At 45.0% G+C, this 16696-nt stretch overlaps 1 protein-coding gene and 1 pseudogene across 1 annotated transcript in view; one reads left to right on the top strand and one right to left on the bottom strand.

The window, feature by feature from the left end:
- Nucleotides 1-8233: 8233 nt before the first annotated feature.
- On the top strand, nt 8234-8968 carry LOC125088567 (vomeronasal type-1 receptor 4-like; annotated as a pseudogene).
- Nucleotides 8969-15274: 6306 nt separating this feature from the next.
- The window catches only part of PPP2R1A (protein phosphatase 2 scaffold subunit Aalpha), a 40147-nt gene continuing 38725 nt past the window's right edge, over nt 15275-16696 (bottom strand). Inside the window, exons 14-15 of the mRNA XM_047710479.1 lie at nt 15909-16000; nt 15275-15754 (exon numbers count right to left, since the gene is read on the bottom strand). Of these exons, the coding sequence (XP_047566435.1) occupies nt 15738-15754; nt 15909-16000 (109 nt within the window). The 3' untranslated portion in view covers nt 15275-15737. The remainder of the gene's footprint in view (nt 15755-15908; nt 16001-16696) is intronic.

The raw sequence follows: 16696 nt of genomic DNA, 5'->3' as shown, positions 1-16696 counted from the left end.
TTTAAAAATTAGGGGAAAAAAGGTTCTATGAGCTCTGCCACATGAGGTGAAGGTGGAGAGTGTGGGTATGACTGAGTATGGTGATGACAGAGAGAAAAGAAGGTCAGGGGACATAGGGTCAGATGGCGGTGGTTCATGAGCACAGGGTTTGGGGGATACGGAGTGCGGAAGGAGAGAGTACAGAGGGAAAATGCATACAGGGGTTCAGAGGTGCTGTGCGTGTAGAGTGCAGAGGCGTCTGAGGACACACAGAGGGTAAGTACGCAAAGCAGGGAAAGGTGGAGCTCATTTTGGGCCCCGTGTGACAGGGGCTACAGCAGTCATGGGCACAAAGGGAATATTTGGGAAGGGACAGTGGCAGAAGAAAGGAAGGGCAGGGATGGGCAAAAGGCACAGGCGAGTTCAGGTCCACAGCGGTAAAGAACACTGGAGGGGGCGGGGCTTCTGTTTTAAGATTTAAATACTCTTTTGAATGTGGGATACAATAACCACACACACACACACACACACAAGGAAGGCAGAACTCTATTACTTATGGCTCTGCATGAGGGAAGGACAGACAGGCGACACAGGGGATTCCCCCCAGGAACAGGGTAACTGCAAGCTGAGGCTGTAGGGACAGCTTCTGCATGGCTAGTGGGATGGGGTTAGCTAGGGTTAGAGGGAACCCTTTGAACTGGCTAATTTAAATAATCTCCAATGTTCCAGAGCATAAGGGTCGTCCTTAGTTGTCTGGTACCTGACCCTGGGCAGTCACAGCTGCTGCAAAGTGGTGCAGTGTGAGAGAGCCCAGTTCGGACAGGAGTTGGTTAGGCTTGGTCAGCTGCTCAGGAGGGGAGACTGACCATCCACTAGCCAGGCCCCCAGTTTATCTTCAGGGTATGGATGTGCTGGATGTGGTTGTGACCCAAGACACAAATAGAGGCTGGAAGGAAAGCTGGAACCTTGCATAGGGGGTAATGGGCTTGGACAGAATGTGCGGGTAAGGAAGTCAGCTGGGGAGGGAGTGGGCATGAGGAGGCTAAAGGACACAGAGGGCCTGAAGGGTGCAGGTCTAGGGGGCTGCCGAGGTGGGAAGAGGGGAGGAAATGGAAATACATCTGTAATGACCTTATTTCCGAATACACTGAGGTTACTAGGGGTTAGAACTTCAATATATTAATTTGGGGAAACACAATTCAAACAGATTTGAATGATTTGAACGGTACGTTAATTCCATATACAAGGCATAGTCTCAACGTGCAGCTGTGTAGGGGCGCCCGGGTGGTTCAGTGGGTTAAAGTCTCTGCCTTTGGCTCAGGTCATGATCCCAGGGTCCTGGGATCGAGCCCCGCATCGGGCTCTCTGCTCAGCAGGGAGCCTGCTTCCCCCACCTCTCTCCCTGCCTCTCTGCCTACTTGTGATCTGTCCGTCAAATAAATAAAATGTTTTTTAAAATGCAGCCGTGATTCTTCAAGACAATGAAAAAAGTGGCAAGAGAAGAGAAGGGAGTGTCTTTCTCAGGTAAATGCTGAGTCCCAGGGTGGATGCTGTGTTCTTTCTTACTCCTAAAATGTCATACATTTTCTGTTTATTTTTTAAACACTACACTCAATGTAGTGCTAGAACTCATGAGCCTGATACTGAAACTCATGTACTCTTGCCACTGAGCCAGCCAGGTGCCCCCTGCCATGCTTTTTAAAAAAATTTTATTTATTTGTCAGAGAGAGAGCACAAGCAGGGGGAGCGGCAGGCAGAGGGAGAGAGAGGAGGAAGCAGGCTCCTTACCAAGGAGGGAGCCCGATGTGGGGCTTGATCCCAAGACTCTGGGATCGTGACTTGAGCTGAAGGCAGACACTTAATTGCTGAGCCAGCCAGGTGTCCCTGCCATACCTCTTTTTATATAATTTAAAAAGCACTACTTCTCTGGAATGGAGGTATTGAGCCAAACAGAATGGTGTGTGTGTGTGTGTGTGTTGATTTTAAAAAAGATTTTATTTGAGAGAGAGAGAGAGCATGAACTGGAGGAGAGGCAGATGGAGAGGGAGAGACAGACTCCCCGCTGAGCAGGGAACCCGAGGCGGGTCTCGATCTCAGGACCCTGGGCTCACGACCTGAGCCAAAGGCGGATGCTTAAGGACTGCACCACCCACATGTTCCTGTAGTGAGATTTTGATACAAGTTCAGATACGTTCTGGAACTGCGTAAGGATACACGTCAGTGATAAAAATTGTAGTATCTGGAGATCATGGGTAATCCACGAATGCTTTTATTCTATTCCTTAAATATTTTAACATTAAAATTGTTCACCTTCTTCCACCACCTTTTTGACATCTGTCCCTACGTGACCGCTATTCCTGGGACTCCAGTGCAACCCTACTCACCTTCCATCACCCCCTCAAACTACACCACCTGCACCCTTTGTCTCACTGAAAATCCACTCCTAATTCCAGTATCGCCCCCCGTTCCCTGGGTCCTCTACACGCCACACCTTCTGCAGCCCCAGCCTGAACTGCTGCACAAACCCAATCCACGCCCGCATGCACTACCTTACTCGGGTCACCCCTGACCCTCTCTCCTGGAGCCTTAGCTCACTCCCCTGTGCCTCTTCTGCCTCTCTTAATGCTCAGTCTCCTCCAGGGTCCCTCTTCTCTACTGATGTTGTCTTGGACCATGGTGTCTTCCTCCAAGGTCTGCCTGCTGCACACATCCTCCCCTCCCCCTTTCCCACCATGATTTTAACCCCTCCAAGACCTTGTCTCCTGTAAATTTCACCAACCAAAGACCATGAATATCTTCCCTGCGAAGTGCCCACCCCCATTTCCCCCTTCACTTCCCTACATACGTTGTCTCCTTGTACCCCCAAATGTGGAAATGCTCATGACATTGAGAACACTTTTGTCTTTTATCTCTCTGCTTTCTTTCTTCTCCTGTACTCTCTTCTCCCCTCATCCCAGGACCTGTGTACCACCGTCTATCTTGTCTCTATATCCTGCCTTCCCCACGCCCTCCTGCTCACCTGCTCCGCCATTCACCTACGCACTGCCACTCCCCCATGTACCGTCATATTCTTACCACACATCCCAACCTAAGGTGGTAACGCTTACAGCACTTCCTAAATGCTTCATATTATAAATACTGCCTTTGTAGGCTGTTGCAGGATTAGGATTATAAAGGATGGAAAGAGAAGGCCCCTTCCTAGGTATCCAGAAGTATGAAGATGGTGCTATTGAGATCCAGACATGCCTGGTGACTGTGTGGTTTTAAGAAAATGAGTAACTGTGAAGTTGTGTAAATGTCATTATTGGTTCACCTCCCCTTCCAATTGAGAGACTATGGACTCTGAAAAACAATCTGAGGGTTTTGAAGGGGCGGGGGATGGGAGGTTGGGGGAACCAGGTGGTGGGTATTAGAGAGGACACGGATTGCATGGAGCACTGGGTGTGGTGCACAAACAATGAATACTGTTACGCTGAAAATAAATTTTAAAAATGTCATTATTGGTGTTTATGAGAGTAAACTCGTGTATGGTGTTCCAGAATGAGTGTGGAACTAGGCTGGTGTCACATTAAGTATGCGTGTATGTGAGTGCGTGAGTATTTCACTGTGTGCACGCACGTGTGTCTTTGCCTAAGTGTGTCAATAAGTTTGTGTGTGAGTCATCTGGATTGCCCACATTGTGGGTTGCCCACACTGTAGCTCTAAAGCCTGACCTGAACATTGGGGGCGACTGGATAGTAAATCTGGATCAAACTGTGGATTTGTTTGTACAAAAAATCAAAGAACCAACTTGAATTCTGTACTTATGTTTCTTAATTACCAAAGCATCAAGTGCTCAGGCAGCAAATTTAGCCAAAATAGGTGTGGAGAATTGGTAAGCATCTGCTGTTTTGGAATTAGGTTAGTAGCAGTGGCTTATCTGATAGTTTTGGGAATGGCAGCATCTACCTGTTAAACCCTCTGATCCCAACGCTTATACCTGTTAAGGGCTCTTTTAGAATCTTCTTTCTTCTGTAGATGCTGCTCTGTGTCTCCTTCCTACCATTAGAAGAGGGAGGCAAACAATGGTAAAGTATATTTCCTATAAAATTTCCATTAATAATAGGCATTGGATTATGCAAATGAGCCCAACAGCTGACTGACGTGGGCGAGTTCAATGATTTCTAATTGTAAGTTGTTGGCGTCCTGTTCTTCCATCTATTTGCATCTCTTTGCAAGCCCTTCGTAAGTATTTTACTTACTCCATTTCTCTGCCAATAAGTTAAATGAGGGCTCAGCTCAGTGGGATGAAGACTGGGAAAGAACTAGGCCCTGGGGAGACTTCTGGGGGAAGCAGAGCCCAGTGAGACACACATAATCACTGCCAGTCTGTCACACGGCAGACCTGTGTTTCCTGCTGCTCCCCATGTGAGACCTTGTTTGCCTCGAGCGATAATGGAAAAGAAAGAGCCTCTCAAAATTACTCTAATAGTCTCTTAGGAGGTGCTAACTAGGAACTTGTAATTGTTTTTTGGTAATTAGCAACAGGAAAAAGTTTTCAGAAATATTGTCAACTCCCCAGTCTACACTCCCAGACACAGATGAAATGGTAATTGGGGTTCTGAGGGAGATGACCTCACAGAATCACAAACCCCTGTGTCAGGGTCGGTCTACCTGGGCTCTGCCCATAGTGACCACCACACTGAGCCCACCATCCTGGCAGCAGGAAAGAGTTGAGTACATATTTTCTACTTCAGTGGGAGAGGCACAGTCTGTAATGGAAGGAGGCATATTAGGATTCTGCATAAGTGATCATGTCAGAAAAAGGGCGTTCTCTCATTCTGAATCTGGTCCCGTGAAAAAGCACACAGGAAGAACTAATTCCTGAGGAACAGGGTGAGCTGGTAAAGAGAGGTGGGAGTCCTAGACCCTACTGATGGCACCTAAAGCAATGGGATGCAATCCTGTTGGACAGGGATTTTTCTCCATTATGTTCCATTAGCCAACATCTAGTACACCATTAGTTTCTGATGTAGTGTTCAACGATTTATTAGTTGCATGTAACACCCAGTGCTCATCACAACACGTGCCCTCAATACTCATCACCCGGTGAGTATTGAAGTTGATGTTTAATGCAAGGAATAATAAAACCTGATTTTTAAGGTGCTCATGGATGTAGCAGTGAAATCAATTTGCTGTTCAGCCCCGTTTATAAGAATCAAAGACCAAACTTCAGGATTACTAGAGGTACATCTACTAGAGCTCACAATAATGAGTGAGATTAATTTATCGGAATCATCTGATCCTGTCCAGAAAGTGTATGCAAACAGTAACGGCTTGAATGAAAAAATTTTCTCTAATCTGGAGACGTTAATAGAGACCCTAATTGTCTCTTGAAAACACTACAGTGTCGGGGCGCCTGGGTAGCTCAGCGGGTTAAGCTTCTACCTTTGGCTCGGGTCATGATCTCGGGGTCCTGGAATCAAACCAGACATCGGCCTCTCTGCTCTGTGGGAAGTCTGCTTCCTCCCCCCCACCCCTGCCTGCTTGTGATCTCTCTGTCAAATAAATAAATAAAAGAAAAGAAAACACTACAGTCTATTGATTACAGTAAGGCTATTTTCCCTCTTAAATTTAGGGGAGGAACATTAAAGGAAGGACTAACATAATAATTATGTGTTTCACACAACTGTCTGGCTCATATCATCTTGTTTTCACCTGTAATAATATTTTCATCGACTGTAACAAAGGTACCATTCTGGTACATTTTGACAGTCAGGGAGAATATGGGAAATTGCTGTACCCTTCACTCAATTTTGCTGTGAACCTAAAACTGATGTAAAAAATAAAGTATTATTTATATTCTCATAGCAATCCAAAAATCTACTATATCAACTTATAAAATCACAAAATTTTGAGCCTTACATGTGCCACTTTGCAGGTCATATCATTTATGAATATTGCATTGTTCCAAGTAATTTTACATAATTCAGGTTATTAGTAGGTAAATATGTGATCTAAAATTAACAATAATTTAGTTTCTAGCCTACAGTATTTTATCATATATTAGTGTTTTATGTCTCATATAAGTGTCATATAAGGTATGATGTGATTATTCAACACTTGCTGCGATAGTTCCCTTTATACTTATGTTCTTGATATAAAAGCAAATGAGTCTTTTTGTTGCATCCTGACAGGAAGCCGGTCTTACACCCATTACACACACCTTGTGATGGAGCAGGTTCCCGCCGTATTCTACTGCCAGCAGTGCATCTACATTTATTAAGGTAACTAAAGCTTTATTCATAACTGATATTGGCCTATAATTCTTTACAAATAAGTGGAAACTTGTTACATCCAACACTACAATAACAAAAATCCAAAGTCAAATGACAAAGTGTAAAATCAAAACGAAATATAGACCTGGATTATGTGATGAACACAAGGATTCATTAGTTGCATCTAACAGCCGGTGCTCATCACCCCAGATCCCCCCCGTGACACCCATCACCCGGCTACCCCATCGCCCACCCCCTTTCCTTCTGTAACCCTCAGTTTGTTTCCCAGAGTCCAGACTCTCTCTTGGTTTGTCTCCCACTCTGATTTCTTCCCCTTCAGTTTTTCCTCCCCTCTCCTGTGGTCCTCCGCATTGTTTCTTAAGTTCTACATATGAATGAAATCACATGATAAATTATCTTTCTCTACTTCTTTCACTCAGCATAAACCCCTCCAGTTCCATCTGTGTGGATGCAAATGGTGGGTATTCATCATTTTTAATGGCTGAGTAATATTCCATTGTATATACGGACATCTTCTTTATCCATTCATCCGTTGAAGGGCAGCTCGGCTCCTTCCAGGTTAGCTATTGGGGACACTGCTACTATGAACACTGGGGTGTATGTGCTCCTTCGTTTTACTACATCTGTATCTTTGGGGTAAATACCTAATAGTACAAATTAGCTTTTAGTAGAGAATGGTAATTTAATGCACGATCTTTGTTACCAGCAATGAAATTATATATAAAATGGACACTGGACTTAAAAATTCCAAGGAGGGGGCACCTGGGTGGCTCAGTGGGTTAAAGCCTCTGCCTTCGGCTCAGGTCATGGTCCCAGTGTCCTGGGATCGAGCCCCACATCGGGCTCTGTGCTCTGCAGGGAGCCTGCTTCCCCCTCTCTCTCTATCTGTCTGCCTCTCTGCCTACTTGCGATCTCTGTCTGTCAAATAAATAAATAAAAAAAAAGGCTTTAAAAAAAAAAAAATTCCAAGGAGACAAAACCCTTTAAGCCACATTAAAAAAAAACAAACAAACTAAAATCTAGCTTATTTCATGAACATAATAAGCAAAACGTAGGTTATTTCTTGTGAATGCCTCTGATAATCATTAAAACCTTATCTTCCAAAAAAAAGGTATAAGATAGTAATTTTAACCAATCCCTTGTCATCTGGAAAGCCCCATTGTAATAACCAATCACTGTAATCACTTTGTAAGTGATCCTGGAACATTATGCCCCTGACCTTCACAGGTTTTAAATCTGAAAGCTCCCTGGTCATCAACAGTTCTCATATGCACAATAAAGTCTTACTATTTGTTGACGAGGGTGTTTTAATTTTGCTATTTCTGGAATTTTGACACAGCACAACCCATTTCAAGTCCCTGCTCTGCCCTAAGCAGTAGATTTTGACAAATACAAATACTTAACCTCTCTCTGTATCTGTTCTCTTCATCTTTTAGTTACAGCGACAATGGTGCCAGCCTCATGGCTTCGTGAAGCATGAAGTTCTCTCACAAGTGCCTTCACAGAAGTGATTTTACATTACAAAGACTCTTTTAAAAAGTTACACATTCAACCTGTGGAAAACTCTTAGTAAAAGAAAAACATTAAGTCAACATTTCTTAGTGGAACTAATAGTTTTTTTTTTTTGTTTGTTTGTTTAAGATTTTATTTATTTATTTGACAGAGATTACAGGTAGGCAGAGAGGCAGTCAGAGAGAGGAGGAAGCAGGCTCCCCGCTGAGCAGAGAGCCCGATGCGGGGCTCGATCCCAGGACCCTGGGATCATGACCTGAGCCGAAGGCAGAGGCTTTAACCCACTGAGCCACCCAGGCGCCCCTGGAACTAATAGTTTTAAGTGAAGAATAATGGATTCCAGTTGACATGATACATCTCACCAGGGCCCATTCAGGATCCTTTAGCTCAGAAATACGCTCAGAAATACACTCAGTCACTGGGAACTGACAAGATGACTGTCGGGGATCTGGTCATCACATACTATGGTTGGAATCCTGGGCAATTTTTCTCTTCTTTACCGTTACTGGGTGTGGGCCAAGGTCTTTATTTTTTATTTTACTGGGTGTGGGCCAAGGTCCATCGATTTAATTCTCAAGCCACTGATTATAGCCAACTCTTTGGGCATTCTGCCTAAAGGAGTCCACAATGATACCTTTTGGGTGGAGACATTTCCTCAATGACAAACTTTTTTTGCATGTTCACAGAGTGGGCAGGGTTGTGTCCAAGGGTAGCAGCAGCCTCTGGATTGTCTTCCAGGCCATCATGCTCAGTCCTAGAATTTCAGGTAGACGGGGCTTAAAGTGAACTCCGAAGTACATAAGCACGTCCACAGCCTGCTGTGCTGGATCCTGCCCAGGCTGGTAAACACAATTTTTCTTATGTATATCACCAGGAAATGGAGCAACAAAAAATCACAAACAGAAATAATTTTGGATACTGTTCTTCAGTTCATCATGACAAAGCCAGAGACTAAATCTATGCAGAATTGTTACCATCCCCCCAACGTGCTATGTTTGGGGCTCATGCTCTGGGCCAGCAGCTGCGTGGTTTTCATCCTGTTCAGGCACAAGCAGAAGGTCCCAAGTATTCACAGGACCAATGTCTCCTCCACATCATCTGAGTCCACAGCCACCAAAACCATCCTTTGTCTGGTGAGCTCCTCTCCACCTTTCAAGTCATTTTGTCTGTTTTTGATAATCCCAACTGGATCTTCCTGAGCACCAATTCCATAATCACTGCTTCCCAACTGCCTGCTCATAAGCCATAAGTCCACAGCCACCAAAACCATCCTTTGTCTGGTGAGCTCCTCTCCTCCACCTTTCAAGTCATTTTGTCTGTTTTTGATAATCCCAACTGGATCTTCCTGAGCACCAATTCAGTAATCACTGCTTCCCAACTGCCTGCTCATAAGCCATGAGCACGCACAGTCTATCTATGCTCGGTCTTGCCTACATAATACAAAGTCCTCAGCTAAGAGGAAAATGTAAACCGAGTGTTTTCACCCAATGTTCAGTCAGTTATCCACTCATCCCCCTCAGAATCGTATGAAACAGTGACATTACAAGAGTGGTGGTAAACACACACACACACACGCATTTGTGTATTATAGAATGTGTGTGTGTTGGGGCACCTGGGTGGCTCAGTGCTTAAGCCTCTGCCTTCAGATCAGGTCATGATCTCAGGGTCCTGGGATCGAGTGATTCCACAACAGGAACAGATGCCTTCCTTTTGTTTGAAATCCACAAACTAGTTGAGAGATTCCTGCACCGTGGGTGAGCATCAAACCAGTCCCTGAGACCGGTAGGAAAATCTGAGACACTCTTGTCATAATCCCTACCCTTGGCAGAGCTCCCAGATTCCTGGAGGGAGGAAAGAGCTATATCACACATCCAAAGTTCCAGCCTTTCCAAGGGCTGCCCAGGGGGACTGGTTTGTTTTCTGTCTCAGAGGGCTGATGGAACCTGGCATACTCTAGATGCCTGGAGGCCAAGGGAGTAAAGAGAGGTTTAAACAAGCATATAAGCAGTTAACGAAACTCCTCTTCCAGCTCAATGCAGTGTGAGCAGAAGAAAAAGTTTAGATTCCACATTCTCCCTGGGCAGAGAAGGCCTGACTTTATGTCCAAAGTCCCAACTTCTCTGGTGATGCCTGAAAGACTGGTTTCTGTCTTACCTGTCTCAGACTGACAAGACCCAACATATTTTAGATGCCTGGGGCCACTACAACAAAGATGGTAGTTTGGACTAGTGTGAAGATTTGAGAGGCTCCCCAAATCTACATGCCCAGTCCCTGAAGACTGGTACAGGTGGCAATTTTTTTTTTTAACTGATGCACAACACATTAATAATTAACAGTTAATAATTAATAATCAACACAGAGTCAAGGAAAATGATGAAACATGGAAACATGTCTCAAACAAAGGAATGAGATAAATCTCTAGAAAACAACCCTAATGAAATGTGAATATCTGATTTACCTGACAGAATTCAAAATAACCATCATAAGGTTACTTAATGCAGGAGAACAATGCATGAACAAAGTGAGATTTTCAACAAAGAGAGAGATAAGTATCAAACAGAAATCTTGGAGCTGAAGAATTAAAACAAAGGAACTGAAAAATTTCTTACTACAGGGGTTGAACAAGAGTCTAGAGCAAAAGAAAGGATACACATGGCTGAAAGTGAAGCAATGGAAAAAGACATTCCATAAAAAGGGAAACCAAAGAGAGTAAGAGCAGTCGTACTTACATCAGATAAGACAGACTTTCAATTAGCATCAGTCATAAGAGACAAAAGAACATCAATATATAGTGATAAAGGGGTCAACTCATTAAGAGGATACAGCAAATATACATACACATAATCCAGTACTAGAGTACCTCAGTATTTAAAGCAAATATTGACAGACCTGAAGGGAAAAATGGACAGTAACACAATGATAGTTGGGGACTTCAATACCCCATTTTCAACACTGATGCATCATCCAGACAGAAAATCAGCAAGGAAGCTGCCAACCTGAAGAACACTATAGACCAAATGGACCTAACAGACATATATAGAACATTCCATCCAATAGCACTAGAACAGTATCTTTTCAAGCATACATGGAGCATTTTATAAGGTATATTGCACGCTGTGATATAAAGCAAGTCTTAACAAATTAAAGAAGACTGAAATCATATCATGTATTTTTTTCTGAAACACATGGCAGGAAACTAGAAATCAATAAAAGGAGGAAAACCGGAAAATTCACAAATATGTGAAAATAACACACTCCTGAACCAACAAGTAAAAAAAAAAAAAAAAAAAAGTCAAAAGGGGAAATCAGAAAGTATACAGAAACAAATGAAAATGGAAATACAATGTAGCAAAAAAAGCTCTAAGAGAAAGTTTATAGTAATAAATATCTATATTAATAAAAAAAAGTCTCATATAAGCAATTAACATTATGCCTCAAGAAACTAAAATGAAAGAAATAAACCTTAGTAGAAGGGAGGAAAAAATAAAGAGAAATAAATGTAATAGAGACAAGAAATACAACAGGAAAAAAAACCCTGAAACTAAGGTGTTTTTTTTTTTTTAAAGAAAATAACAAATTGTTAGCTAGACAAAACAAAAAACAGAGATAGAGAGAAGGGAGGGGGATGCAAAAAATTTATAAATGAAAGAGAAAACATTATAACTGATTCCACAGAAATACAAAGGATCGTTAAAAAAACTATGAAAAATAATATGCTAACAAACCAGGCAATCTAGAAGAAATAAATTCTTAGATACATACAGTCTACCAAAATTGGATAACGAAAAAACAGAAAACCTGAACAGACCAATAATGACTAAGGAGACTGAATAAGGAATCAAAAACCCAACAAAGAAAATCCCAAGTCCAGATAGTTTCACCCATGGATTCTACCACTTAAAGAACTGACACCAGTTCTTCTAAAACTCCTCCAAAAAATGAAGAAGAGGAACACTCCCAAACTCATTTCACAAGGTCAGCATGACCCTGATACCAAAGCTAGATAAGGACACTATAAGAAAACAAAACTACATGTCAATTTATGTGATGAATATTGATGCAATGTGGGTTTTGGTAAATGCGACTTTTTAGCATCAATGGAGATGATCATGTTGTCTTCTACTGATTAGGTGTATTACACTAATGCTAGCCTTAGAACGAGTTGGAAGTGTTCTCTTCTACTTTTGGGAAGAGTTTATGAAAGATTGATATTCTTTTGATGTTTTGGTAGAAAATTCACTGAAGCCATCTGGGCCCAGACTCTTGTGGGCAGTGTTTTGATTACTAATTGAATACATTCCATATATTCCTAAGACACACATATTTCTGACGGTTATGTGTATTCCATGCAAGAAGATTAAAAACTCTGAAGTCTTAAGTTGGGTTTTGCTACTATAATAGTTCCGGTCAGATCAGGTTTTGCCCCCAGTGACTCATTACAAAGCCTACCATGGATTTCTACATTTTGCATCATAGTTAAGAGATTAGGACTCCTATTTTCTGTAGGGCCAGCCATTCCCTGCTTCTTCTCTTCCAGCTTGTAGGGCCAGCCTCCTTGTCCTTGGTTGGGCCCTAAAAGGATCTTAAGCAGAATTTCCTTAACAGGAAACTAAGGCATTTTTTTTTTTCTTCTGGAAGGGATTGTTGAGTTCTGATCTGGTAAGCCCATAAGAGCCCGCATCAGACACCCAAACACTGTGGGTCTGTGTTCTCATCTGAAAAAGTTTGAACAGGGAAGAACTAAAGGGAGTGGCTACAGTGGGGATTTCCTCGAGATAGGAGGGCGGATAACAAGGCACGTGTTAAGACTTCATGTGTTGATTAATCTGAGAATAGGAGAGCACCAGGGCCTTCCTTCCAGCGGCTTCTTTTGTAACTTCCCATGGGTTTGAAAAACAGAAGTGGCCTCAAGTCCACCTCCTCAATCTCTCTGCCTATTCTCCTCAGCCCCAGACCCAGCTGAGGCCCTGCCCTTGCCCCCTAAGACCATCATCCCAGCCTCCTCCCCAGCACCCTGACCTTGTCTGACCCTGGAAGAATCTCCATCCCTATCCCCCACCACCAAATCTTACTCGATCTTGTCTCTCAGGGTCACATTCAATCCTTTCGAGGTATTTGGAGGCTCTTCAAGATCTGGCCCCTACATACTTCTCCATGCTTACCTATGTCACTCCGCCTCTTTCCTCACTCTCCGTACTGAATTACTTCGGTTTCCCAAGAAGTGAGGAGAGAAAGCTTTCCAGGTAGATGTTCATGTTACATGTGAAAGGCTGGAGATGTTGAAGCACATGCGGGTTTACAGGAACCCTCCTTTCCCAGGGAGAAGCAGGTGGTGAGTCTCGGAAGACTTGAATCCTGGTTGCCAAGATGATTGCATCCTTCCCTTTCTCCCCTATCCAGGTGTCACCCAGTCCCAATCTGTCTTCTTGGGAAGCTTTGTTTCCCCTTTTTACCTATAACCTCCCCAACTCCACGGTACCTGCCTCCAGCTCAAAATTCCTCTTTTGCTTAGACCGTATCCTCCCAGGTCTCCTGGCCTCAGGTCTCTCCCTTCAATTCTGATACTGCCAGTTCTTTACCAAAAACTCCTGTGGCTGCTCTGGCTTCCGGATAAAGTTTACATCTTCAGCTTGCTCCAAATGCTCTCTACACTCTGTAATCAGCCTCAACTCCGTAAGCTGTTGATCCTCCACCTGTCTGTAGCAGAGCTAAGAAGGAACCCAAAGTTTCTCTCTGGACCATGTATGGCTGACCGTCACACTGGCATTCCCCAGTGAGCCACATGACTTGTTTCAGCTTGTGATGCAAGCTCTCATAAACTGGGCCTTGTGCTGCTCGAAACTGCTTTGGAACCATAAGCTATCAGATAAAGAGATCCAGCCACACTGGAGAGGCCACAGCGAGAGATGCTGTACCAGGCCTCAGCTGAGGTGGTACCCCCCGACATGGGGGTAAAGAAGTCATCTTGAACGTTCCAGCCGTATGGAGCAGAGGAATCTTCCAACTGAGCTGAGCCCAGACTGCAGAGTTACGAGGAATAATACATCTGCATTGTTATAATCACTAATTTTGGGGGGTGGGTTGTCATCCAGTAAAATGTAAGTGAAACACAATGGGTCATTAACTCAATGCTCTTTCAGCCGATTAGTGGCAGACTGCCAACTGAACTTCAACACTCATCAAGCTGAAAGGGACCGTACTGCCCCACCTCCCAACCTCATCAATCCTTCACTCAGTGAGTCCTTCAAATATCTGGATCCTAGGAAAGTACGGTCCATTTGTGTTGGGTGCGGGGTGGGGGACCGAACTTAAACCACAGGTCCTTCTCTTATGAAATGAACATGAGCCAATAATGGGAGGAATAGGATCTCCTTCACCCTCAGCTCCCAGGACTCAGTTGGGTGTAACAATCTACAGGAACTCAGTAACGTGAGGGCTGAGCTGGTCCAATCACCTTGCCACCCAGTACCAATCCCCTCCACCCTGCTGAGTAAAACTGTACTCAGTATCACGTCCTTTGTGAAACCTTACACGTACCACCATCCACTAAGTCTCCTGCTCCTCTCTCCGGGGCTCTTTGGCCCCTGCATCAGTTAGAATTCAGGTGACCTGCAAGTGATGAAACCCCAAATGAACAGTCACTCAAACAGTTTAACTCTCCCAGGTAACCAACACTGGTGTGGGTTTTCACAGCATCAGGGACCCAGGCTCCTCTTATCTTGTTCTGTCGCCTTGCTGGGCCTATGCTCCTAAGACTACTTCCTGCCCCAAGATGCGGTGCGGAGTGCAGGAAGGAGGAAAAACAGGGGGGCGTAGATCTCCTCCCTTAGGAACACTTCCTAGAAGCAGCGCACACTACTTCTGTTCATAAATTATTGGCCAGAATTTAGTCACAGCACCACACCAAATGTCAAGAGACCTGGGAAAATGCCTTGAAGCCAGGCCGACATGTGCCTAGCTACACACTGCAGTGTCTCTATTAATTCGTGAAGAAATGGGAGAACACACGTTGAGAGACAATGGGTTCCATCTTGCCAGGCCTCCTCCCATTCCCTGTTACAGCCCTGATTTTCCTGGGACTTCCTCAGGGACATAGACTGACTTACAGGAAGCTCTCCAGCAAGTTACAGCTGACCCCGACTGCTTCTCGCATGCCATGCAGCACAGTTACGCACTTTGCACGTTTTAACATTTAGTCTTCACGTTGCGATTTAGATTCTACCATTATCTCCATTTGACGAAGTACAAAACGGAGTCAGAGAAACCGGGTAACCTACTCAAGGTCACACAGCCATTAACTAACAGAACGAGGATCTGGATCCCAGCAGTCTGGCTCCAAGGCACCTGCCCTGAACCACCACATACTTGACTGATGTCTGTGAAACTAAGCTGCACCACAGGACTCTCCTGGCCAGAAACTGCATGGACTCGCTATCCTGGAGGCCAGCTACATTCCTGGTATGGCACCCCTCCTCCACGCTATTGACTAAAACCAGAGGACCAGCTATTTCTAGACCTTTATTTCTCTGTGAAAAGGGAAAACAGGAATAAAATAAAAATGGCACAGTTGACACACACAAAAAAAACCATGAGGGAGAGGGGGAGAGGAGGGAGGAAGGGAGAAAGGAGGTGGAGAAGTAGATGGGGTAGGGGGTCCCCATTACAGCAGCAGGAGCCAGGGACCTGGGATGCTCACATCTCTCCCCTGCGGACAAAAGTGGCCCCTTCCTCCCAGGGTCACTGCCCTGTCCCACTTGGTGCTCCCCCAAGCCTCTTGGGAGGTGGACAGTGAGAGTCGGATTCCCAGGCTGGGGAGAGGAGGAACCGTGCTGAGGGAAGGGGCCTGGGGTCAGACCATGCACAGGGAGTGACAGCCAAAGTCCCCCCACTGTCTCCCTGAGGAAGGGATCTGGGTGGGAGAGGAGGGTGGGTGGACACCAGAGGCCGGCGTTGGCTCCTCTTCCAGCATCACGCGAGAGACAGAACTGGGGGAACAGGAACAGGCGGGAGTCAGAACCACAGCTAGCCCTCTGCCCACAACTGCTCCTGCACATCCCCCTCCCAGGAGCTGCTGTTCTCAGGCCTAGGCCGATCCTTGCAGCCCACCCTCCCAGTGGGGTCTCCAAGTTCATGCCTTACCAGTCAGAGCTTCCTGGGCAAAGTATTTGACATCCACGTCCTGGTCCTGGGTCAGCTTCTCTAGGATGGGCTTGACTTCGCTCTGCAGTGTGCTGGAAGGAGAAAGGGAAGGCAAAGAAAGGGATGAGCCAAGCTGGGAGGTGCACGCGAGGCAGGCAGGGGGCTCCTGGGCAAGGAGGGGTCCACATACACAGATGGCGTGTGAGCCCAGAGATGAAGTTACTTTGCAGGCTGGAAACAGAATAGAACAGGCAAAGGGAGGTCAGCCAGTCTGGGAGAATGGGGTACAGAAAAACAGAACTCAAAAGTCTCTGGGGCTCAGCAAACAGATGTCTTTACTTATCGTATTTACTGAGGCCTACTCTGCATTGGGTAGGAGTAGAGTGGCAAACCCAACACCTGATTCTTGCTCACGGAGAGCTTGGGCTAGGAGGAAGACACAGACCAAACTGACCCTAAGAGACAGAGAAGTCTCAAGGGCCAAAGGAGAAGTGCCAGGCCTGAAGGGAGCCAAGGGTGTTATCTGCTCTCAAGTAAGGGGCCCTAGGAAATGTACCCACACTGAAAGTCGGCTGTTGGGGGAAAGGAAGGCATGTCCCCTTCCAGTTAACAATCTGTTCCTCTGCCCCACACAACTACCATTCTTAACTTTTACCACTTAGATCTGTTATGCCTGTTTCTGAGCTTGATATAAATGGACCCTGCTTTCCTGGGTCTGGCTTCGCACCGAACACGAGATTGGTAAGAAGCAGAGCAAGTCTTCATCACTGAACGGTCTCCCACTGCAG

The sequence above is a fragment of the Lutra lutra genome, chromosome 17, assembly GCF_902655055.1.
Source record: "Lutra lutra chromosome 17, mLutLut1.2, whole genome shotgun sequence".
NCBI classification, from domain to species: domain Eukaryota; kingdom Metazoa; phylum Chordata; class Mammalia; order Carnivora; family Mustelidae; genus Lutra; species Lutra lutra.
Note: the sequence above shows the minus strand (reverse complement) of the source record. Positions and strands in the feature narration are given on the sequence as shown.